Source organism: Coregonus lavaretus (genome assembly GCF_964263955.1).
Source record: "Coregonus lavaretus genome assembly, chromosome: 9".
Lineage (NCBI taxonomy): Eukaryota > Metazoa > Chordata > Actinopteri > Salmoniformes > Salmonidae > Coregonus > Coregonus lavaretus.
This window is the reverse complement of record NC_139996.1, coordinates 638,685-663,973: the sequence shown is the minus strand read 5'-3', so window position 1 is coordinate 663,973 and position 25,289 is coordinate 638,685. Positions and strand designations below refer to the sequence as shown.

General features: G+C 43.0%; 1 protein-coding gene across 1 annotated transcript in view; it reads right to left on the bottom strand.

Annotated features, from left to right (window-relative positions):
* Window positions 1–173: 173 nt before the first annotated feature.
* Window positions 174–25,289, bottom strand: part of LOC311134804 (transient receptor potential cation channel subfamily M member 1-like) — a gene marked incomplete at both ends in the record, with an annotated part of 142,202 nt that continues 117,086 nt past the window's right edge. Inside the window, 2 exons of the mRNA XM_084168587.1 lie at window positions 174–335; window positions 20,209–20,343. Of these exons, the coding sequence (XP_084024713.1) occupies window positions 174–335; window positions 20,209–20,343 (297 nt within the window). The remainder of the gene's footprint in view (window positions 336–20,208; window positions 20,344–25,289) is intronic.

The following is a 25,289-nucleotide window of genomic DNA, read 5'->3' as shown; positions in this document are numbered from 1 at the left end:
GGGTCCTGGGTGAGGATGGTTCACTGCTGTATGTTAATATGTTCCTATCAGTGTACTGAGGTTAGGGTTACACCTGCTGTACTATTTACCCAGCTCCCCTCCTGGTATGGAGAAGTCCCAGGGCAGGATGGTGAAATTCTGTATTTTCTGTGCGTCAGAGGTGGCCTGGACGTTCACTCGTTGATGCCCTGCTGTATAGCCGTGTACACTTCCTGGTTCCGCCCCTTGATGATGTCAAAGACCTTTGTTGATTGGCTGCCCAGCTGCTGACAGAAGTCCACAGCCTCCAGAGAGAGCTCCTCTGTGGGCTCCGTGGTCTCCAAGTTACTGGTAACCTGATGGGATACAGGGTTAGGATCAGGGTTCGACAGAACTCCACAGCCTCCAACTTGAAAAATAAAATGAAAGAAAGATAGGCTACCTGGGACTTTGGCACAGGCTTCCTGTATTCTGTGGTTTCAAACAAGCACTGTTCTATTAACTTCAGTTTGGTTTGCAAAGTTGAACGGTAATAGTGTGAGGTTTGTTTACCTTCAGTGCAGGTTAAGGTGTTAGGTTACTTTCAGTGCAGGTTAAGGTTTAGATTAGGTTTAGGTTAGGTTAGGTTAGGTTTAGTTTACCTTTATTGTGAGAAGCATGGAGAGGAACTTCCTCTTGTCTCCTATCAGCATGGTTAAGTTAACGTCAGGTTAAGGTTTAGATTAGGTTAACGTCAGGTTAATGTTAGGTTTAGCTTAAGGTTCAGGTAAAGTTTAGCTTAGGTTAGGTTAATGTTAGTGTAGGAACTTTAGTGGTCTAATAATTGTTGACTTAATTAATTAATTAATCTGCCTACTATTTCTAATTAATAACATTGTATAAGGGCACCAGTACAATTAACTTGAAACTCTGATTAGTAGTTTAGCCTCCGTTCATCCAGTCTCATATCAACAATCTTAAAAGAAATGTAAGGTCTTTGACAAATGCTGTAATACAATTAAAGCAAGAGAAAACCACACTTCTTTATAAATATAGGATTTATTTTTACGCTAAGAAAACACACAGTGAAAAGAAACACAAAGATTATGATTGATCTGTTAAGATGATCATTTAGCCGAATAGTCAAGGATGGAATGCTATAATATATTTACTGAGTTAGGTCCTCTCTCTCTCTCTCTCTCCTCAACCTGCGACAGAACCGTCTATTGGTGCAGTCAGCTTTGTGTTGCAGCACAAGGTATAAAGGTGTCCAAGACCCCACTCTTGTGGGCCATTCATTCTTCAGCAGTGTAACAGGTCTATCCAGTTTTCTTATTTCCCGATCAGTGTTCCATCTCTGTTTCTCCGTGAGTAAGATGTGCCTCTGAGTTCAGAGGCCGTTTCCTAAAGTTCTGTTGCAGTCCAAGACTGACAACTCTTTGTCATGCCTACTCTCCCCTCTCCCGCCTGCAAGACAAGGTTCTTTCTCCTTCAAGTCGATTCAATTCTCCCATTCGTCTGTCTTTCGGCTGAGTTTTCAACACAGTTCCCAGGAGATGGGATAATTCATCCAACAGGCGTATCATCAATTTCTCTCAGCCAATCATCAGTCATTTGTGTAAGTGCCGTGCATGTTGAATGTCCTTCCCTATAAGCATGCTGAAAGTCTGTTGTCAATTTGTTTACTGTAATATAGCATTGTATCTGGTCAAACACAATTCCTCCAATTTTAAAACGTATTGTAGATCATTCCACACGTAAGGTGCAAGGAAATTAAAGGCTGATTTACCTAACTCTCTAATTACCAAAGGAGTCTATTGACTTAACCAACCCTGTGAACACTAAAGGAGTCTCCAGAGTTAACCAACCCTGGGAACACTAAAGGAGTCTCCAGAGTTAACCAACCCTGGGAACACTAAAGGAGTGAGAGAGTTAACCAACCCTGGGAACACTAAAGGAGTCTCCAGAGTTAACCAACCCTGTGAACACTAAAGGAGTCTCCAGAGTTAACCAACCCTGTGAACACTAAAGGAGTCTCCAGAGTTAACCAACCCTGGGAACACTAAAGGAGTCTCCAGAGTTAACGAACCCTGGGAACACTAAAGGAGTCTCCAGAGATAACCAACCCTGGGAACACTAAAGAAGTATCCAGAGTTAACCAACCATGGGAACACTAAAGGAGTCTCCAGAGTTAACCAACCATGGGAACACTAAAGGAGTCTCCAGAGTTAACCAACCCTGGGAACACTAAAGGAGTGAGAGAGTTAACCAACCCTGGGAACACTAAAGGAGTCTCCAGAGTTAACCAACCCTGTGAACACTAAAGGAGTCTCCAGAGTTAACCAACCCTGTGAACACTAAAGGAGTCTCCAGAGTTAACCAACCCTGGGAACACTAAAGGAGTGAGAGAGTTAACCAACCCTGGGAACACTAAAGGAGTCTCCAGAGTTAACCAACCCTGGGAACAGTAAAGGAGTCTCTAGAGTTAACCAACCCTGTGAACACTAAAGGAGTCTCCAGAGTTAACCAACCCTGGGAACACTAAAGGAGTCTCCAGAGTTAACCAACCCTGGGAACACTAAAAGAGTCTCCAGAGTTAACCGACCCTGGGAACACTAAAGGAGTCTCCAGAGTTAACCAACCCTTGAAACACTAAAGAAGTCTCCAGAGTTAACCAACCCTGGGAACACTAAAGGAATCTCCAGACTTAATCAACCCTGGGAACACTAAAGGAGTCTCCAGAGATAACCAACCCTGGGAACACTAAAGGAGTGTCCAGAGTTAACCAACCCTGGGAACACTAAAGGAGTCTCCAGAGTTAACCAACCCTGGGAACACTAAAGGAATCTCCAGACTTAATCAACCCTGGGAACACTAAAGGAGTCTCCAGAGATAACCAACCCTGGGAACGCTAAAGGAGTGTCCAGAGTTAACCAACCCTGTGAAAAGGGCTTGATAACTTGGCTGGCCCTGCATGGTGTTTCAGTCAGGATGCGCTGCTGGAAAGGAGTAATGTGAAGGGTGGCTGGCCCTGCGTGGTGTAGACTGCTTTGTGGGAGGTCGCTGTCTTCGGCTTCCATGGCTCGTGACATGCGACCATCGTTGACTGCCTTTCTCCTCATGCTGTGCTCCTTCAATGGCGCTATCAGATGGGGGAGCTCCGGGCAACACCGGCCAGTCGGATAATGACAAACGACAAGGCAGAGATGCATCCAAAAAGCGCGAATGCCGTCCAGCCACCGGCGTAGCAAATGTAAACATTCAACTCTGCGTTTTCCCCAGTTTCTTACGTAGGCTGGCGACCTGCGTGATCAAGGAAGCCACCTCAAGACTATAATCCTCGGCAAGTAAACAATTGCTGCATTGGAACTCAGAGTGATCCGGTTTGTCCCGAAACAAAGCGTAATAGATACAGCTCCTACAGCGCTGGAACCGTTCATTTAGTTCTCCAGACAAAGAGGGCTCCATTGCAAAACTCATCTGGGACTAACTTAGTTAGCTTGATGGCTAGCAGCTTAGCGTCTCTGTCAAGCAGGCTTCAACCTGTCTCTTAAGCATGATTCCGGGACAAGAAATAGCAGTCCTAGCTGTTAAAAGCTAACCTCGTTGTGTAATCCACGCAAAAACAAGTTCTGTATTCGTATTTATGAATAGCGTTTTTGTTTGAATCAAAAATAACAAGCAGAGTGTTTTTCAGCATACAATGTTCAGCTGCACATTCTGATGACGTGTTTAGCTTGTCTGGGAGGAAGATGTGAAGGGTGGCTGGCCCTGCATGGTGTTTCAAACAGGATGCTCTGCTGCAAAGGAGTAATGTGAAGGGTGGCTGGCCCTGCATGGTGTTTCAAACAGCATGCTCTGCTGCAAAGGAGTAATGTGAAGGGTGGCTGGCCCTGCCTGGTGTTTCAAACAGGATGCTCTGCTGGAAAGGAGTGATGTGAAGGGTGGCTGGTATGTTATCGTGTGTCTGCGCATATGTTTGTGTTGCTTCACAGTCCCCGCTGTTCCATAAGGTGTTTTTTTAATCTGTTTTTTAAATCTAATTTTACTACTTGCATCAGTTACCTGATGTGGAATAGAGTTCCATGTAGTCATGGCTCTATGTAGTACTGTGCGCCTCCCATAGTCTGTTCTGGACTTGGGGACTGTGAAGAGACCTCTGGTGGCATGTTTTGTGGAGTATGCATGGGTGACTGTAGCTCAAACAGACAGCTCGGTTTATTCAACATGTAAATACAGTGGGGAGAAAAAGTATTTAGTCAGCCACCAATTGTGCAAGTTCTCCCATTTAAAAAGATGAGAGAGGCCTGTAATTTTCATCATAGGTAAACGTCAACTATGACAGACAAAATGAGGAAAAAAAATCCAGATAATCACATTGTAGGATTTTTTATGAATTTATTTGCAAATTATGGTGGAAAATAAGTATTTGGTCACCTACAAACAAGCAAGATTTCTGGCTCTCACAGACCTGTAACTTCTTCTTTAAGAGGTTCCTCTGTCCTCCACTCGTTACCTGTATTAATGGCACCTGTTTGAACTTGTTATCAGTATAAAATACACCTGTCCACAACCTCAAACAGTCACACTCCAAACTCCACTATGGCCAAGACCAAAGAGCTGTCAAAGGACACCAGAAACAAAATTGTAGACCTGCACCAGGCTGGGAAGACTGAATCTGCAATATGTAAGCAGCTTGGTTTGAAGAAATCAAATGTGGGAGCAATTATTAGGAAATGGAAGACATACAAGACCACTGATAATCTCCCTCGATCTGGGGCTCCACGCAAGATCTCACCCCGTGGGGTCAAAATTATCACAAGAACGGTGAGCAAAAATCCCAGAACCACACGGGGGGACCTAGTGAATGACCTGCAGAGAGCTGGGACCAAAGTAACAAAGCCTACCATCAGTAACACACTATGCCGCCAGGGACTCAAATCCTGCAGTGCTAGACGTGTCCCCTTGCTTAAGCCAGTACATGTCCAGGCTCGTCTGAAGTTTGCTAGAGTGCATTTGGATGATCCAGAAGAGGATTGGGAGAATGTCATATGGTCAGATGAAACCAAAATAGAACTTTTTGGTAAAAACTCAACTCGTCGTGTTTGGAGGACAAAGAATGCTGAGTTGCATCCAAAGAACACCATACCTACTGTGAAGCATGGGGATGGAAACATCATGCTTGGGGCTGTTTTTCTGCAAAGGGACCAGGACGACTGATCCGTGTAAAGGAAAGAATGAATGGGGCCATGTATCGTGAGATTTTGAGTGAAAACCTCCTTCCATCAGCAAGGGCATTGAAGATGAAACGTGGCTGGGTCTTTCAGCATGACAATGATCCCAAACACAGCGCCCGGGCAACGAAGGAGTGGCTTCGTAAGAAGCATTTCAAGGTCCTGGAGTGGCCTAGCCAGTCTCCAGATCTCAACCCCATAGAAAATCTTTGGAGGGAGTTGAAAGTCTGTGTTGCCCAGCGACAGCCCCAAAACATCACTGCTCTAGAGGAGATCTGCATGGAGGAATGGGCCAAAATACCAGCAACAGTGTATGAAAACCTTGTGAAGACTTACAGAAAACGTTTGACCTGTGTCATTGCCAACAAAGGGTATATAACAAAGTATTGAGAAACTTTTGTTTTTGACCAAATACTTATTTTCCACCATAATTTGCAAATAAATTCATAAAAAATCCTACAATGTGATTTTCAGGATTTTTTTTTCTCATTTTGTCTGTCATAGTTGACGTTTACCTATGATGAAAATTACAGGCCTCTCTCATCTTTTTAAGTGGGAGAACTTGCACAATTGGTGGCTGACTAAATACTTTTTTCCCCCACTGTACCTCTCACAAATACAAGTAGTGATGAAGTCAATCTCTCCTCCACTTTGAGGAGATATTGACATGCATATTATTAATATTTGCTCTCTGTGTACATCCAAGAGCCAGCAGTGCTGCCCTGTTCTGAGCCAACTGTTTTGTGGCACCTGACCACATCACCTGTAGGACCTGCCTTGTTGATAGTGCTGTTAAGAAGGTAGAGCAGCGCTTTATTATGGACAGACTTTTCCCCATCTTAGCTACTGTTGAATCAATATGTTTTGAGTTTACAATCCAGAGTTACTCAAAGCAGTTTAGTCACCTCAACTTTCTCAATTTCCACATTATTTATTACAAGATTTAGTTGAGGTTTAGGGTTTAGTGAATGATTTGTCCCAAATACAATGCTTTTAGTTTTTGAAATATTTAGGACTAACTTATTCATTGCCACCCACTCTGAAACAAACTGCAACTCTTTGTTAAGTGTTGCAGTCATTTCAGTCGCTGTGGTAGCTGACGTGTATAGTGTTGAGTCATCCGCATACATAGACACACTGGCTTTACTCAAAGCCAGTGGCATGTCGTTGGTAAAGGTTGAAAAAAGTAAGGGGCTTAGACAGCTGCCCTGGGGAATTCCTGATTCTACCTGGATTTTGTTGGAGAGGCTTACATTAAAGAACACCCTCTGTGTTCTGTTAGACAGGTAACTCTTTATCCACAATATAGCAAGGGGTGTAAAGCCATAATACATACATTTTTACAGCAGGAGACAATGATCGATAATGTCAAAAGCCACACTGAAGTCAAACAAAACAGCCCCCACAATATTTTAATCATGAATTTATCTCAGCCAATCATCAGTCATTTGTTTAAGTGCTTGTTGAATGTCCTTCCCTATAAGCATGCTGAAAGTTTGTTGTCAATTTGTTTACTGTAAAATAGCATTGTATCTGGTCAAACACCATTTTTTCCAATAGTTTACTAAGGGTTGGTAACAGGCTAATTGGTTGGCTATTTGAGCCAGTAAAGGGGGCTTTACTATTCTTAGGTAGCGGAATGACTTTTGCTTCCCTCCAAGCCTAGGGGCATGCACATTCTAGTAGGCTTAAATTGAAAAGATGGCAAATAGGAGTGGCAATATCGTCCGCACATTTCACATGTCTAACCAGAGGAAAACAAACTCTAGACCACCTTTACTCCACACACAGGGATGCATACAAAGCTCTCCCTCGCCCTCCATTTGGCAAATCTGACCATAACTCTATCCTCCTTATTCCTGCTTACAAGCAAAAACTAAAGCAGGAATTACCAGTGACTCGCTCAATACGGAAGTAGTCAGATGACGTGCATGCTACGCTAAAGGACTGTTTTGCTAACACAGACTGGGATATGTTCCATGATTCATCCAATGGCATTGAGGAGTACACCACCTCAGTTACCGGCTTCATCAATAAGTGCATCGATGATGTTGTCCCCACAGTGACCGTATGTTTATACCCCAACCAGAAGCTATGGATTACAGGCAACATCCGCACTGAGCTAAAGGCTAGAGCTGCCGCTTTCAAGGAGTGGGACTCTAACCCGGACGCTTATAAGAAATCCAGCTATGCCCTCAGACGAACCATCAAACAGGCAAAGCGTCAATACAGGACTAAGATTGAATCCTACTACCTCAGCTCCGATGCTTGTCGAATCTGTTACAGTGTTGGAGCTTCTGGTTCAGTCCGTTATGACGTCAGTGGTCCTGGTGTTGGAGCCTCGTTGTTTTCTCTCAGAAGTGATGATGTCACCCACGGGTCATTGAGACGGCCGGTGCCCACTTTCTTTCTGTTCTCAATTCCGTTCATTCCAAAGAGATACGGTTTGTTAAGGCACTAGGGTGCAGTGGAATGTTGGGGTCCCCGTAGGGAGAGATAAAACCTCAGCGCTTCGTCATGAGGAGCAGAGTGTGTTCCTCTCAGGAAATGGCTATCTCTGTCTGAGTGGGCTGGGGCAAGTCAAGGAGATGGATCCTCTCTGTCTGAGTAGGCTGGGGCAAGTCAAGGAGATGGATCCTCTCTGTCTGAGTAGGCTGGGGCAAGTCAAGGAGATGGATCATTAAACCTCTAAGTTGTGGCCGCACCTCACGGAGATCTTATCTGACGAGTCTCACTAATGTGGGAGGGCTCAGCCAGGAAGTGTCACTAATTATAGTGTGGGAGGGCTCAGCCAGGAAGTAAGGACATCAACCTCCCGAGCCATGGCCTGTTCACCCCGCTATCATCCAGAAGGCGAGGTCAGTGCAGGTGCTTCAAAGCTGGGACCGAGAGAATGAAAATCAGCTTCTATCTCAAGGCCATCAGACTGTTAAATAGCCATCACTAGCCGGCTACCACCCGGTTACTCAACCCTGCACCTTAGAGGCTGCTGCCCTATATACATAGACATGGAATCACTGGCCACTTTAATAATGGAACACTAGTCAGTTTAATAATGTTTACATACTGCTTTACTCATTTCATATGTATATACAGTATTCTACTGTATTTTAGTCAATGCCACTTCGACACTGCTCGTCCTAATATTTATATATTTCTTAATTCCATTATTTTACTTTATATTTGTGTGTATTGTAGTTAATTGTTAGATACTACTGCACTGTTGGAGCTAGAAACACAAGCATTTCGCTACAACCGCAATAACATCTGTTAAATATGTGTATGTGACCAATAAAATGTGATTTGATTTGAATAGCTGTGCTGCAACGCTCCCCATCCAACCTGACAGAGCTTGAGAGGATCTGCAGAGAAGAATGGGAGAAACTCCCCAAATACAGGTGTGCCAAGCTTGTAGCGTCATACCCAAGACGACTTGATGCTGTAATCACTGCCAAAGGTGCTTCAACAAAGTACTGAGTAAAGGATCTGAATACTTATGTAAATGTTGTATTTTATTATTTTTTTTTTAATAAATTACCTAAAATTTAAAAAACCTGTTTTTGCTCTGTCATTATGGGGTATTGTGTGTAGATTGATGAGGGGAAAAAATATTTTATCAATTTTAGAATAAGGCTGTAACGTAACAAAATGTGGAAAAAGTCAAGGGGTCTGAATAAATTCTGAACGTACCGTAGAAGGAGTACTGGTATCGAGTCAATGTGCAGGGGTATGAGGTAGTTGAGGTAATATGTACATGTAGGTAGGGGTAAAAGTGACTAGTCAATCAGGATAGATAATAAACAGAGTAGCAGCAGTGTTGGTAGTTGAGGTAATATGTACATGTAGGTAGGGGTAAAAGTGACTAGTCAATCAGGATAGATAATAAACAGAGTAGCAGCAGTGTTGGTAGTTGAGGTAATATGTACATGTAGGTAGGGGTAAAAGTGACTAGTCAATCAGGATAGATAATAAACAGAGTAGCAGCAGTGTTGGTAGTTGAGGTAATATGTACATGTCGGTAGGGGTAAAGTGACTAGTCAATCAGGATAGATAATAAACAGAGTAGCAGCAGTGTTGGTAGTTGAGGTAATATGTACATGTCGGTAGGGGTAAAAGTGACTAGTCAATCAGGATAGATAATAAACAGAGTAGCAGCAGTGTTGGTAGTTGAGGTAATATGTACATGTCGGTAGGGGTAAAGTGACTAGTCAATCAGGATAGATAATAAGCAGCAGTCTGTGTTTTCTGTGTTTTGTGTTTTCTGTGTTTTGTGTGTTTTGTGTGTTACGTGTGTTGTGTGTGTTTTGTGTGTTTTGTGTGTTACGTGTGTTTTGTGTGTGTTAGCATATGTAGTGAGCGTATGCCACTAGGCAGCAGTTAGAGTGTTGGGACAGTAACCGAAAGGTCGCTGGTTCAAATATCCGAGCCGACAAGGTGAACAATCTGTTGAGCAAAGCATTTATAGGGCTGTCATGGCCTGCACAGAGTTGCAGCCAGAGATGATTTGGCTAAACAACCCTAAACCATTTCACATGTATTGTCAATTGTGTTTCTAAACCAACCCAGGTGTAATATAATTCTGGCCACTGGTTGGTTTTGTGGTGCTAGTCTAATTTCCCATAAGAAACACTGTAAACAGGAAGAGGTGCTTATTTCTTCGCCTGGCAGCAGTCACTGAGCTATTAAGCAAAAATTAGCTAGTGAGTCACAGAAATGTACGTTCAGCCTGTTAATTATTTCAGTCAGATTTGACTTATTTTACTAAATCAGCATGGCTTAACATAGTTTCTTTCGTTTTTTTAAGCACACTGTTTGATGAAATAATTAAGACACAAACGACTGCAATTGATTTTATTGATTTGATTGTGCCGCCTGGCTCAGACTTGCAGTGCTGTGTTTAAAAAAAGGACAGCCAGTGACTGTGTGACTAGCACCCGTCGTCTCTCTCCTCCCTGCTGCAGCGACCACCACAGAACATCAACCGTGTTTATCGCGCTGACAGCAAAATGGATGCGGAGGATGTGACAAAAACTCAAAACGGGGGAATGTTTACTGGTTGCTCAGGAGGTAAAGGGGAATGTTTACTGGTTGCTCAGGAGGTAAAGGGGAATGTTTACTGGTTGCTCAGGAGGTAAAGGGGAATGTTTACTGGTTGCTCAGGAGGTAAAGGGGAATGTTTACTGGTTGCTCAGGAGGTAAAGGGGAAGTCAGATGTGTGGAATAAATGTGACTAGTTGTGGAAAATACTGGAGATCAAGAAAAATAAAGTAAGGAGCATATTATGTGTGCCAAACAGGTCTGTTAGATTACAATATAATTTTCCTGACTGTTTGGAATAATGTAAACACCACTAAATAAATGATAAGCGTACCGGAGAGTCTGTTGTAACGTTTTGTTGTAAAGCTTTTATTACAGCATAGACTAAAAGCAGTCGCATTCATTCGTGAATTCCTGAAATGTAACGGTTTATTTGTTTACAAAAATGCTTGATTGCATTTCAAATCATGAATGACTCGTATGTTGTGTAATGACATGAACAAATTAATTATTGATACAGTAGTCTATATAAGTATTGAACTACAGGCCTAAGTAAGTTACGGTATTAAGACTAAACAGGATGTGCTCTAAAGCCTACAGCTCCATGGTGGTTATAGAAGGCTGCTATACTAAGCCTACTAATGTGGTCCTCTGTAGCTCAGCTGGTAGAGCACGGCACTTGTAACGCCAAGGTAGTGGGTTCGATCCCCGGGACCACCCATACACAAAAAAATGTATGCACGCATGACTGTAAGTCGCTTTGGATAAAAGCGTCTGCTAAATGGCATATTATATACTAATGATAATGACATCACTTATTATAATAACAATAAGATCAAGAAGAAGTAGCGTTAATATTATTATAAATATTATTTCTGACCATTTGGAACAGTGTAAACACTAAAACAAACACTAAATACATTATAAATAATACCAGAGAGGCTGCCTTTATTACAGCGTAGCAAAGATTTAAAAACAGCCCAATTTGTGAAATTGTTTATCCGACATGTTGTGGTTGAGTGAGGCTTGGTGCTCACAGAATCAGTAGGCAGTTAATCAAACACTCAACAGAAGCAGGATCTGTCTTATTTCTGTAGATATATGATTTATAAAGCCAGGAACATTTAACAGTTAGGCTGTTGATTATAGACCTAATTAAGTTGGGGTTTCCTCTCTCCTCACTTTTCTTAGACAATTAAGGTAAGGGCTGTTTTCTCGTCTCCTAACTCTGTTGCTGCCTCCGCCACATTGTTCTCAACACCAATATGCTGGTTAACTTTGCTATTATTCTCATAGCAACATGGTCTAGAAAAAGGCGCCAATTCAACGGCGCACTGATGTGTTTCAGAACAACATTTGTTATAAAATATCATTTTTATTAGTGTTGCACCATTGTTCTTATGTAATATAACCATGTACAATTTCAGTAGCAGATGTCTTAGAGTGATTGATTGTGCCATCCCCACGGACTCCACTCAGACAGGGGCGAATCAGACGGGGGCGAATCAGACGGGGGCGAATCAGACGGGGGCGAATCAGACGGGGGCGAATCAGACGGGGGCGAATCAGACGGGGGCGAATCAGACGGGGGCGAATCAGACGGGGGCGAATCAGACGGGGGCGAATCAGACAGGGGCGAATCAGACAGGTGTCTTGCTACTGCTCGACTAAAGAAATCTCGGCTCGACCAAACAATCGACCAGTCGACTAAATGGGGTCAGCCCTAGTACATACGGTCAATGGGGTCAGCCCTAGTACATACGGTCAATGGGGTCAGCCCTGGTACATACGGTCAATGGGGTCAGCCCTAGTACATACGGTCAATGGGGACAGCCATAGTACATACGGTCAATGGGGTCAGCCCTAGTACATACGGTCAATGGGGTCAGCCCTGGTACATACGGTCAATGGGGTCAACCCTAGTACATACGGTCAATGGGGTCAGCCCTGGTACATACAGTCAATGGGGTCAGCCCTAGTACATACGGTCAATGGGGTCAGCCCTGGTACATACGGTCAATGGGGTCAGCCCTAGTACATACGGTCAATGTGGGGACGACGTTGTCGATGCACTTGTAAATGGAGCTGGTAACTGATGTAGTAAACTCCTCAATGCAATTGGATGAATCATGGAACATATTCCAGTGTGTGCTAGTTTAACAGTCCTGTAGCGTAGCATCCACTTCATCGGACCACTTCCGTATTTAGCTGGTACTTTGTTTTGAGTTTTGCTTGTAAGCAGGAATCAACAGGATAGAGTTCTGGTCTGATTTGAGGGCGAGGAAGAGCTTTGAATGAGTGCCTGTGTGTGGAGGAGAGGAGATCTAGAGTTGTTCTGCCTCTAGTTGTACAGGAGACATGCCGCTAGAAAGGAGGTAAGACGGATTTCAGTTTTCCTGCATTAAAATCACCAGGCATTAGGAGGGCCGCCTCTGGGCCTCTTTAGTAAACTAAAGGTGTTGACCCTCCACATCTATCAGACAACTAAAGGTGTTAACCCTCCACATCTATCAAGACAACTAAAGGTGTTAACCCTCCACATCAATCAATACAACTAAAGGCATTAACCCTCCACATCTATCAAGACAACTAAAGGTGTTAACCCTTCACATCTATCAAGACAACTGGAGGTGTTAACCCTCCGCATCTATCAAGACAACTAAAGGTGTTAACCCTCCACATCTATCAGGACAACTAAAGGTGTTGACCCTCCACATCTATCAAGACAACTGGAGGTGTTAACCCTCCGCATCTATCTAGACAACTAAAGGTGTTAACCCTCCACATCTATCAAGACAACTGGAGGAGTTAACCCTCGACATCTATCAGGACAACTAAAGGTGTTGACCCTCCACATCTATCAGACAACTAAAGGTGTTAACCCTCCGCATCTATCAGACAACTAAAGGTGTTAACCCTCCGCATCTATCTAGACAACTAAAGGTGTTAACCCTCCACATCTATCAAGACAACTGGAGGAGTTAACCCTCCACATCTATCTAGACAACTAAAGGTGTTAACCCTCCACATCTATCAGGACAACTAAAGGTGTTAACCCTCCGCATCTATCAGGACAACTAAAGGTGTTAACCCTCCACATCTATCAAGACAACTAAAGGTGTTAACCCTCCACATCTATCAAGATAACTAAAGGTGTTGACCCTCCACATCTATCAGACAACTAAAGGTGTTAACCCTTCACATCAATCAGACAACTAAAGGTGTTAACCCTCCGCATCTATCTAGACAACTAAAGGTGTTAACCCTCCACATCTATCAAGACAACTGGAGGTGTTAACCCTCCGCATCTATCAAGACAATTAAAGGTGTTAACCCTCCACATCTATCAGGACAACTAAAGGTGTTGACCCTCCACATCTATCAGACAACTAAAGGTGTTAACCCTCCGCATCTATCAGACAACTAAAGGTGTTAACCCTCCATATCTGTCAAGACAACTAAAGGCATTAACCCTCCACATCTATCAAGACAACTGGAGGAGTTAACCCTCCACATCTATCAGGACAACTAAAGGTGTTGACACTCCACATCTATCAGACAACTAAAGGTGTTAACCCTCCGCATCTATCAGACAACTAAAGGTGTTAACCCTCCATATCTGTCAAGACAACTAAAGGCATTAACCCTCCACATCTATCAAGACAACTGGAGGTGTTAACCCTCCGCATCTATCAAGACAACTAAAGGTGTTAACCCTCCACATCTATCAGGACAACTAAAGGTGTTAACCCTCCATATCTGTCAAGACAACTAAAGGTGTTAACCCTTCACATCTATCAAGACAACTGGAGTTGTTAACCCTCCGCATCTATCAAGACAACTAAAGGTGTTAACCCTCCACATCTATCAGGACAACTAAAGGTGTTGACCCTCCACATCTATCAAGACAACTGGAGGTGTTAACCCTCCGCATCTATCTAGACAACTAAAGGTGTTAACCCTCCACATCTATCAAGACAACTGGAGGAGTTAACCCTCCACATCTATCAGGACAACTAAAGGTGTTGACCCTCCACATCTATCAGACAACTAAAGGTGTTAACCCTCCGCATCTATCAGACAACTAAAGGTGTTAACCCTCCGCATCTATCTAGACAACTAAAGGTGTTAACCCTCCACATCTATAAAGACAACTGGAGGAGTTAACCCTCCACATCTATCTAGACAACTAAAGGTGTTAACCCTCCACATCTATCAGGACAACTAAAGGTGTTGACCCTCGACATCTATCAGGACAACTAAAGGTGTTAACCCTCCACATCTATCAAGACAACTAAAGGTGTTAACCCTCCACATCTATCAAGATAACTAAAGGTGTTGACCCTCCACATCTATCAGACAACTAAAGGTGTTAACCCTTCACATCAATCAGACAACTAAAGGTGTTAACCCACCGCATCTATCTAGACAACTAAAGGTGTTAACCCTTCACATCTATCAAGACAACTGGAGGTGTTAACCCTCCGCATCTATCAAGACAACTAAAGGTGTTAACCCTCCACATCTATCAGGACAACTAAAGGTGTTGACCCTCCACATCTATCAAGACAACTGGAGGTGTTAACCCTCCGCATCTATCTAGACAACTAAAGGTGTTAACCCTCCACATCTATCAAGACAACTGGAGGAGTTAACCCTCCACATCTATCAGGACAACTAAAGGTGTTGACCCTCCACATCTATCAGACAACTAAAGGTGTTAACCCTCCGCATCTATCAGACAACTAAAGGTGTTAACCCTCCGCATCTATCTAGACAACTAAAGGTGTTAACCCTCCACATCTATCAAGACAACTGGAGGAGTTAACCCTCCACATCTATCTAGACAACTAAAGGTGTTAACCCTCCACATCTATCAGGACAACTAAAGGTGTTGACCCTCCACATCTATCAGGACAACTAAAGGTGTTAACCCTCCGCATCTATCAGGACAACTAAAGGTGTTAACCCTCCACATCTATCAAGACAACTAAAGGTGTTAACCCTCCACATCTATCAAGATAACTAAAGGTGTTGACCCTCCACATATATCAGACAACTAAAGGTGTTAACCCTTCACATCAATCAGACAACTAAAGGTGTTAACCCTCCGCATCTATCTAGACAACTAAAGGTGTTAACCCTCCACATCTATCAAGACAACTGGAGGTGTTAACCCTCCGCATCTATCAAGACAATTAAAGGTGTTAACCCTCCACATCTATCAGGACAACTAAAGGTGTTGACCCTCCACATCTATCAAGACAACTGGAGGAGTTAACCCTCCACATCTATCAGGACAACTAAAGGTGTTGACCCTCCACATCTATCAGACAACTAAAGGTGTTAACCCTCCGCATCTATCAGACAACTAAAGGTGTTAACCCTCCATATCTGTCAAGACAACTAAAGGCATTAACCCTCCACATCTATCAAGATAACTAAAGGTGTTGACCCTCCACATCTATCAGACAACTAAAGGTGTTAACCCTCCATATCTGTCAAGACAACTAAAGGCATTAACCCTCCACATCTATCAAGATAACTAAAGGTGTTAACCCTCCACATCTATCAAGACAACTAAAGGTGTTAACCCTCCGCATCTATCTAGACAACTAAAGGTGTTAACCCTCCACATCTATCAAGACAACTGGAGGTGTTAACCCTCCACATCTATCAGGACAACTAAAGGTGTTGACCCTCCACATCTATCAGGACAACTAAAGGTGTTGACCCTCCACATCTATCAGGACAACTAAAGTTGTTAACCCTCCGCATCTTTCAAGACAACTAAAGGTGTTAACCCTCCACATCTATCAAGACAACTAAAGGTGTTAACCCTCCACATCTATCAAGACAACTGGAGGTGTTAACCCTCCGCATCTATCAAGACAACTAAAGGTGTTAACCCTCCACATCTATCAAGACAACTGGAGGAGTTAACCCTCCACATCTATCAGACAACTAAAGTCATTAACCCTCCACATCTATCAAGACAACTAAAGGCATTAACCCTTCACATCAATCAGACAACTAAAGGTGTTAACCCTCCGCTTCTATCTAGACAACTGGAGCACTGGGCCAGCCACTCTGAAATAGCACCTGGGCCAGAACAGGTGAAACACCTTCCCACTAACGAGATGGCAATCAGCACAGGTGTAACACATATTGACTAACCAGGTGACTCCAATCGGTGTATCCAACGCGCTAACGTCCAACCTCAAAATATAAATGGAAAAACCAAAGCCTGTAACAATAGGATAGTCTTGAACTGAGCTCATCCAGTTTATTCTCCAATGATTGGAGGGTAGAGACGGTTAATCCACTCAGGGAGGAGAGCGGTAACGGCGGCAACGGCGGTAACGGCGGCAATGTCGGTAACGGTGGTAACAGCGCTACAGCTCAAGTTGAAAAGTATCTGAATGATTTCTACGATTTAAAATATTTAACATCTGAAGAGCTACAGTGCCTTCAGAAAGTATTCACACCCCTCGACTTACTCCACATTTTGTTGTGTTACAAAGTGGGATTAAAATGGATTTAATTGTAAATTCAACGATCTACACAACATCAAATAAAAATTTAACACTAATATATCTTGATTAGATAAGTATTCAACCCCCTGAGTCAATACATGTTAGAATCACCTTTGGCAGCGATTACAGCTGTGCGTTTTTCTGGGTAAGTCTCTAAGAGCTCTAAATCTCTGCACACCTGGATTATACAATATTTGCACATTAGTCTTTTAAAAATTCTTCAAGCTCTGTCAAGTTGGTTTTTGATCATTGCTGGACAGCCATTTTCAAGGCTTGCCATCAATTTTCGAGCCGATTTAAGTCAAAAGTGTAACTCGGGTTAGTTCAATTTCGTCTTGGTAAGCAACTCCAGTGTATATTTGGTCGTGTGTTTTAGGTTATTGTCCCGCTGAAAGGTGAATTCCTCTCCCAGTGTCTGTTGGAAAGCAGACTGAACAAGGATTTCCTTTAGGATTTTGCCTGTGCTTAGTTCTATTTTGTTAATTTTTATAAAAAATATAAAACTCCCTAGTTCTTGCCAATGACAAGCATACACATAACATAATGCAGCCACCACCATGCATGAAAACATTAAGAGTGGTACTCAGTGATGCGTTGTGTTGGATTTTCCCCAAACATAACACTTTGTATTCAGGACATAAAGTTAATTTCTTTGGCAAATTTTTTCCAGTTTTACTTTAGTGCCTCATTTCAAACAAGATGCATGTTTTGGAATATTTGTATTCTGTACAAGCTTCCTTCTTTTCCCTCTGTCAATTAGGTTAGTATTGTGGAGTAACTACAATGATGTTGATCCATCATGAGTTTTCTCCTATCACAGCCATTAAACTCTGAAATTGTTTTAAAGTCACCATCAGGCATCATGGTGAAAACCCTGAGCGGTTTCCTTCCTCTCCGGCAACTGAGTTAGGAAGGACACCTGTATCTTTGTAGTGACTGGGTGTATTGATACACCACCCAAAGTGTAATTTCATATCTTCACAATGCTCAAATAGATATTCAATATCTGCTTTTTTAAATTTTACCCATCTACTAATCGGTGCCCTTCTTTGCGAGGCATTGGAAAACCTCCCTGGTCTTTGTGGTTGAATCTGTTTGAAATTCACTGTTCGATTGAGGGACCTTACAGATAATTGTATGTGTGGGGTACAGAGATGAGGTAGTCATTCAAAAATCATGTTAAACACTATTATTGCACACAGAGCAACTTATTATGTGATTTGTTAGGCACATTTTTACTCCTGAACTTATTTAGGCTTGCCATAACAAAGGGGTTGAATACTTATTAACTCGAGACAATATCTAATGACTGAAGGAAGATGTTTTATTTGATCATTAGTATTATATTTTTGTAGTTTTATTTTTATTAATGTAATTTTTTCCCCCTTCCTGTAATGGAATTTCCTTTCCTTTTGTGAATGTATTCACCCCGTCCAGTTGGTGGCGCCATTTGTTTGCCGACCGCCATAATACCATAGCAGAAGAAGCTGATATGTAACAGTTGGTCTTCGTTTTATAGCCTGCATAACGTTATGAACTTGTTATTGATTTTATGTCAAAACTATGTAAGTGCTATTTTGGAGTTTGTAGCTACATTTAGCTATTTGTTTATGGCTAGCTAGCCTGTCTGTATTTCAGTCTGTCTATGTAGCCAGCTGGCTGCCTGTCTATCTATGTAGCCAGCTGGCTGCCTGTCTATGTAGCCAGCTGGCTGTCAGTCTGTCTATGTAGCCAGCTGGCTGCCAGTCTGTCTATGTAGCCAGCTGGCTGCCAGTCTGTCTATGTAACATATTGGCCTATACTCGGTACCACAATACATACCAACAATTTGAATGACCAAACACTGGAACTGCTCGACCCAGATGGCCAACGTTGCCGGTCAGAGGTCAGAACCTGGAGAAGGTAAGCTACCTGCCTCGTGATACACCTGTCCTGTCTGGTGCTGATCGGCTGACCTAGGAACCCAGACATAGTGAGGCGTTTCAGTAGTCTGACTAACTGGTTTGGTAACAATACTTTTAGGTAACTGTCAGTTAAGTGATTGTGTTTTAGTGCTCAGATTGTTGATAATAGCTAGTACCGGTCATAAGGTAAGCAGTTATGAGTGTGGTGATGCAGTTTCACAAAGGAAGGGGAGTAAATGGCAATAGATTATTTATTTTATTCCAATTTTGTAGATATTACAATGACATCATTTTGATATTTCATCCCCACAATACTATATAGGAAAAATGATGTCTTCTGAGAGATTGATTAGGTCATTTTATTTCATTTTTGTAGGACTGTTTATATTTGACCGGGACTAAAAGTGTTCAACAGCAGTTCTGTGGTGGTTCTGGAGTGTTCGAATCTGGAGTATTTGAATGTGGTCCGGTGGTGGATGGTTCTATGGTGGTTCTGGAGTATTTGACAGTTGTCCAGTGGTGGATGGTTCTGGGGTATTTGACAGTGATCCAGTGGTGGATGGTTATGTGGTGGTTCTGGATTGTTTGACATTGGTCCAGTGGTGGCTGGTTCTGCTGTGAATCTGGAGTACGTGACAGTGGTCCAGTGGTGGATGGTTCTGGAGTGTTTTACAGTGGTCCAGTGGTGGATGGTTCTGGAGTATTTGACAGTGTCTAGTGGTGGATGGTTCTGGAGTGTTTGACAGTAGTTCAGTGGTGGATGGTTCTGGAGTTTTTGACAGTGGTCCAGTGGTGGCTGGTTGCCATGGCATCTCTCTTCTCCTCCCCTCTCTCCTCCTCCTCTCTCTTCTTCTCCTCTCTCTTCTCCTCCTCTCTCTTCTCCTCCTCTCTCTTCTCCTCCTCTCTTCTCCTCCTCTCTCTTCTCCTCCTCTCTTCTCCTCCTCTCTCTTCTTCTCCTCTCTTCTCCTCCTCTCTCTTCTCCTCCTCTCTATTATTCTCCTCTCTTCTTCTCCTCTCTTCTCCTCCTCTCTCTTCTCCTCCTCTCTCTTCTCCTCCTCTCTTCTCCTCCTCTCTTCTCCTCCTCTCTCTTCTTCTCCTCTCTCTTCTCCTCCTCTCTTCTCCTCCTCTCTCTTCTTCTCCTCCTCTCTTCTCCTCCTCTCTTCTCCTCCTCTATTCTCCTCTCTCTTCTCCTCCTCTCTCTTCTCCTCCTCTCTTCTTCTCCTCTCTTCTCCTCCTCTCTCTTCTCCTCCTCCTCTCTTCTCCTCCTCTCTCTTCTCCTCCTCTCTCTTCTTTTCCTCTCTCTTCTCCTCCTCTCTCTTCTCCTCCTCTCTTCTCCTCCTCTCTCTTCTCCTCCTCTCTCTTCTCCTCTCTCTTCTTACATCCTCTCTCTTCTCCTCCTCTCTTATTCTCCTCTCTTCTCTTCCTTTCTCTTCCCCTCCTCCTCCTTTATCTCCTCAGAGGAGACGCTACACACTCCAACTATAACTCTGTGTCTGCTAACGGCTCTTGGTTTCTCCATTATGTATCCCAGGCTCTTACCTTCCGGTCGATGGCGTTCCAGCTCTTAGACCTGTGAGGGAACATCCTCTCCTTCTCAGCCATCAGCAGGTAGCCTTGTCTGGGCCTGTTCTCTGGGCCAGTAGCCTCCTGGACCTGGGTCTGGTCCTCCTCAGTCTGAATAACTACCCCAACCAGAAGCCATTGATTACAGGCAACAGCCGTACTGAGCTAAAGGGTAGAGCTGCCGCTTTCAAGGAGTGGGACTCTATCCCGTACGCTTACAAGAAATCCTGCTATGCCCTCCGACGAACCATCAACAGGCAAAGAGTCAATAGATGACTAAGATTGAATCGTACTACACTGTCTCTGACGCTCGTCGGATGTGGCAGGGCTTGAAACCTATTACAGACTACAAAGGGAAGCACAGCCGCGAGCTACCTAGTGACACAAGCCTACCAGACGAGCTAAATCACTTCTATGCTCGCTTCGAAGCAAGCAACACCGAATCATGCATGAGAGCATCAGCTGTTCCGGATGACTATGTGATCAAGCTCTCTGTAGCCGATGTGAGTAAGACTTTTAAGCAGGTCAAAATTCACAAGGCCGCAGGGCCAGACGGATTACCAGGACGTGTACTCCGAGCATGCACTGACCAACTGGCAAGAGTCTTCACTGACATTTTCAACATGTCCTTGACTGAGTCTGTAATATCAACATGTTTCAAGCAGACCACCATAGTCCCTGTGCCCAAGAACACTAAGATAACCTGCCTAAATGACCACCGACCCGTAGCACTCACGTCTGTAGCCATGAAGTGCTTTGAAAGGCAGGTCATGGCTCACATCAACAGCATCATCCCGGATACCCTAGACCCACTCCAATTTGCATACCGCCCCAACAGATCCACAGATTATGAAATCCTAATTGCACTCCACACTGCCCTTTCCCACCTGGACAAGAGGAACACCTACGTGAGAATGCTATTCATTGACTACAGCTCAGCATTCAACACCATAGTGCCCTCAAAGCTCATCACTAAGCTAAGGACCCTGGGACTAAACACCTCCCTCTGCAACTGGATCCTCGACTTCCTGACGGGCCGCCCCCAGGTGGTAAGGGTAGGTAACAACACATCTGCCACACTGATCCTCAACACGGGGGCCCTTCAGGGGTGCGTGCTCAGTCCCCTCGTGTACTCCCTGTTCACCCATGACTGCATGGCCAGGCACGACACCAACACCATCATTCAATTTGCCGACAAAACAACAGTGGTAGGCCTGATCACCGACAACGATGAGACAGCCTATAGGGAGGAGGTCAGAGACCTGGCAGTGTGGTGCCAGGATAACAACCTCTCCCTCAACGTGATCAACACCTGCATTACTAGCTGTTTGGGGTTTTAGGCTGGGTTTCTGTACAGCACTTCGAGATATTAGCTGATGTAAGAAGGGCTATATAAAATAAAATTGATTGATTGATTGATCAAGACAAAGGAGATGATTGTGGACTAGAGGAAAAAAAAGAGGACTGAGCACGCCCCTATTCTCATCGTCGGAGCTGTAGTGGAACAAGTTGAGAGCTTCAAGTTCCTTGGTGTCCACATCACCAAGAAACTATCATGGTCCAAATACACCAAGACAGTCGTGACGAGGGCACGACAAAGCCTATTCCCCCTCAGGAGACTGAAAATATTTGGCATGGGTCCTCAGATCCTCAAAAAGTTCTACAGCTGCACCATCGAGAGCATCCTGACTGGTTGCATCACCGCCTGGTATGGAACTGCTCGGCCTCCGACCGCAAGGTACTACAGAGGGTAGTGCGTACGGCCCAGTACATCACTGGGGCCAAGCTTCCTGCCATCCATGACCTCTATACCAGGCGGTGTCAGAGGAAGGTCCTAAAAATGATCAAAGACTCCAGCCACCCTAATCATAGACTGTTCTCTCTGCTAACGCATGGGAAGCGGTACCGGAGTGCCAAGTCTAGGTCCAAAAGGCTTCTTAACAGCTTCTAACCCCAAGCCATAAGACTCCTGAACAGCTAATCATGGCTAACCGGACTATTTGCATTACATTGGTTGGAAAAAGTAGTTCAGTCTCTATAGTAGGAATAACTAGTTCAGTCTCAGTCGTTGGAATAACCAGTTCAGTCTCTATAGCTGGAATAACTAGTCCAGTCTCTATAGCTGGAAGAACTAGTTCAGTCTCTATAGCTGGAGGAACTAGTTCAGTCTCTATAGCTCGATGAACTAGTTCAGTCTCTATAGCTGGAGGAACTAGTTCAGTCTCTATAGCTGGAAAACTAGTTCAGTCTCTATAGCTGGAGGAACTAGTTCAGTATCTATAGCTGGAACAACTAGTTCAGTCTCTATACCTGGAATAACTAGTTCAGTCTCTATAGCTGGAATAACTAGTTCAGTCTCTATAGCTGGAAAACTAGTTCAGTCTCTATAGCTGGAGGAACTAGTTCAGTCTCTATAGCTGGAGGAACTAGTTCAGTCTCTATAGCTGGAGGAACTAGTTCAGTCTCTATAGCTGGAAAACTAGTTCAGTCTCTATAGCTGGAAAACTAGTTCAGTCTCTATAGCTGGAGGAACTAGTTCAGTCTCTATAGCTGGAGGAACTAGTTCAGTCTCTATAGCTGGAAAACTAGATCAGTCTCTATAGCTGGAGGAACTAGTTCAGTCTCTATAGCTGGAAAACTAGTTCAGTCTCTATAGCTGAAGGAACTAGTTCAGTCTCTATAGCTGGAAAACTAGTTCAGTCTCTATAGCTGGAAAACTAGTTCAGTCTCTATAGCTGGAAAACTAGTTCAGTCTCTATTAGTGGAAAACTATTTCAGTCTCTATAGCTGGAGGAACTAGTTCAGTCTCTATAGCTGGAGGAACTAGTTCAGTCTCTATAGCTGGAAGAACTAGTTCAGTCTCTATAGCTGGAGGAACTAGTTCAGTCTCTATAGCTGGAGGAACTAGTTCAGTCTCTATAGCTGGAGGAACTAGTACAGTCTCTATAGCTGGAGGAACTAGTTCAGTCTCTATAGCTGGAGGAACTAGTTCAGTCTCTATAGCTGGAGGAACTAGTACAGTCTCTATAGCTGGAGGAACTAGTTCAGTCTCTATAGCTGGAGGAACTAGTTCAGTCTCTATAGCTGGAGGAACTAGTTCAGTCTCTATAGCTGGAAAACTAGTTCAGTCTCTATAGCTGGAAAACTAGTTCAGTCTCTATAGCTGGAGGAACTAGTTCAGTCTCTATAGCTGGAGGAACTAGTTCAGACTATGTGATTGGTATAATTAGTTCAGTCTCTATAGCTGGAATAACTAGTTCAGTCTTTCTCGTTGGTTGGAATAACTAGTGCATTCTTTCTCGTTGGTTGGAATAACTAGTGCATTCTTTCTCGTTGGTTGGAATAACTATTTCAGTCTCTATTGTTGGAAGAACTAGTTCAGTCTCTATAGATGGAAAACTAGTTCAGTCTCTATAGCTGGAGGAACTAGTTCAGTCTCTATAGCTGGAGTAACTAGTTCAGTCTCTATTGAATGGAATTAATAGTTCAGTCTCTATTGTTGGAATAACTATATCAGTTCTATAGCTGGAATAACTAGTTCACTCTGTATGATTGGAGGAACTAGTTCAGTCTCCTTTGTTCAATGAACTAGTTCAGTCTCTATGGTTCGACAAAATAGTTCAGTATGTGTGTCAATTTTGTATGGTTGGAATAACTATTTAGGTCTCTTTGGCTGGATTAACTAGTTCAGATCCTATGGTTGGAATAACTTTCAGTCTCTTTGGTTGGAATAACTAGTTAATTCTCTATGATTGGAGGAACTAGTTCAGTCTCTATGGTTGGAATATCTAGCTCAGTCTCTGGTTGCAATAACTAGTTCAGTCTCTTTAACTGGAATAACTAGTTCAGTTTCTATGGTTGGAGGAACTAGTTCAGTCTCTATAGCTGGAGGAACTAGTTCAGTCTCTATAGCTGGATGAACTAGTTCAGTCTCTATAGCTGGAGGAACTAGTTCAGTCTCTATAGCTGGAGGAACTAGTTCAGTCTCTATAGCTGGAGGAACTAGTTCAGTCTCTATAGCTGGAGGAACTAGTTCAGTCTCTATAGCTGGAGGAACTAGTTCAGTCTCTATAGCTGGAGGAACTAGTTCAGTCTATTTAACTGGAATAACTAGTTCAGTTTCTATGGTTGGAGGAACTAGTTCAGTCTATATGGTTGGAAGAATTAGTTCAGTATAAGTTTGGAATAACTAAATCAGGCTCTATTGTTGGAATAACTAGATCAGTATGTATGGCTGGAATAACTAGATCAGTCTGTATGGCTGGACAAATGATTTCAGTCCATATGGTTGGAATAAGTAGTTAAAGTGCTATGGTTGGAAAAAAGTAATTCAGTCACTATAGCTGGAAAAACTAGTTCAGTCTCTATGGTTGCAATAATTAGTTCAGTCTCTTTAACTGGAATAACTAGTTCAGTCTCTATGGTTGGAATAACTAGTTCAGTCTCTTTGGTTGGAGGAACTAGTTCAGTCTATATGGTTGGAAGAAATAGTTCAGTCTATATGGTTGGAAGAAATAGTTCAGTCTATATGGTTGGAAGAAATAGTTCAGTCTATATGGTTGGAATAAATAGTTCAGTCTATATGATTGGAATAAATAGTTCAGTCTATATGGTTGGAAGAAATAGTTCAGTCTATATGGTTGGAAGAAATAGTTCAGTATAAGTTTGGAATAACTAAATCAGGCTCTATTGTTGGAATATGTAGTTCAGTCTATATAGCTGGAATAACTAGTTAAGTCTCCATGGATAAAATAAGTAGTTTAGTCTGTATAATGGAATAACTAGCTCAGACTCTATGGCTGGAATATTTAGTTCAGTCTAAAGCTGGAATAACTAATTCAGTTTCTTTGCTGTGAATGACTTGTTCAGTCTCTATTGTAGGATGAACTAATTATTTGTCTATTGTTGGAATAACTAGTTCAGTCTCTGTTTGGAATAACTAGTTCAATTGCTATGGATGGAATAAGTAGTTCAGTCACTATAGCTTGAAAAATAAGTTCAGTCTCTATGGTTGTAATAACTACTTCAGTCTCTGTTGTTTAAGGAACTAGTTCAGT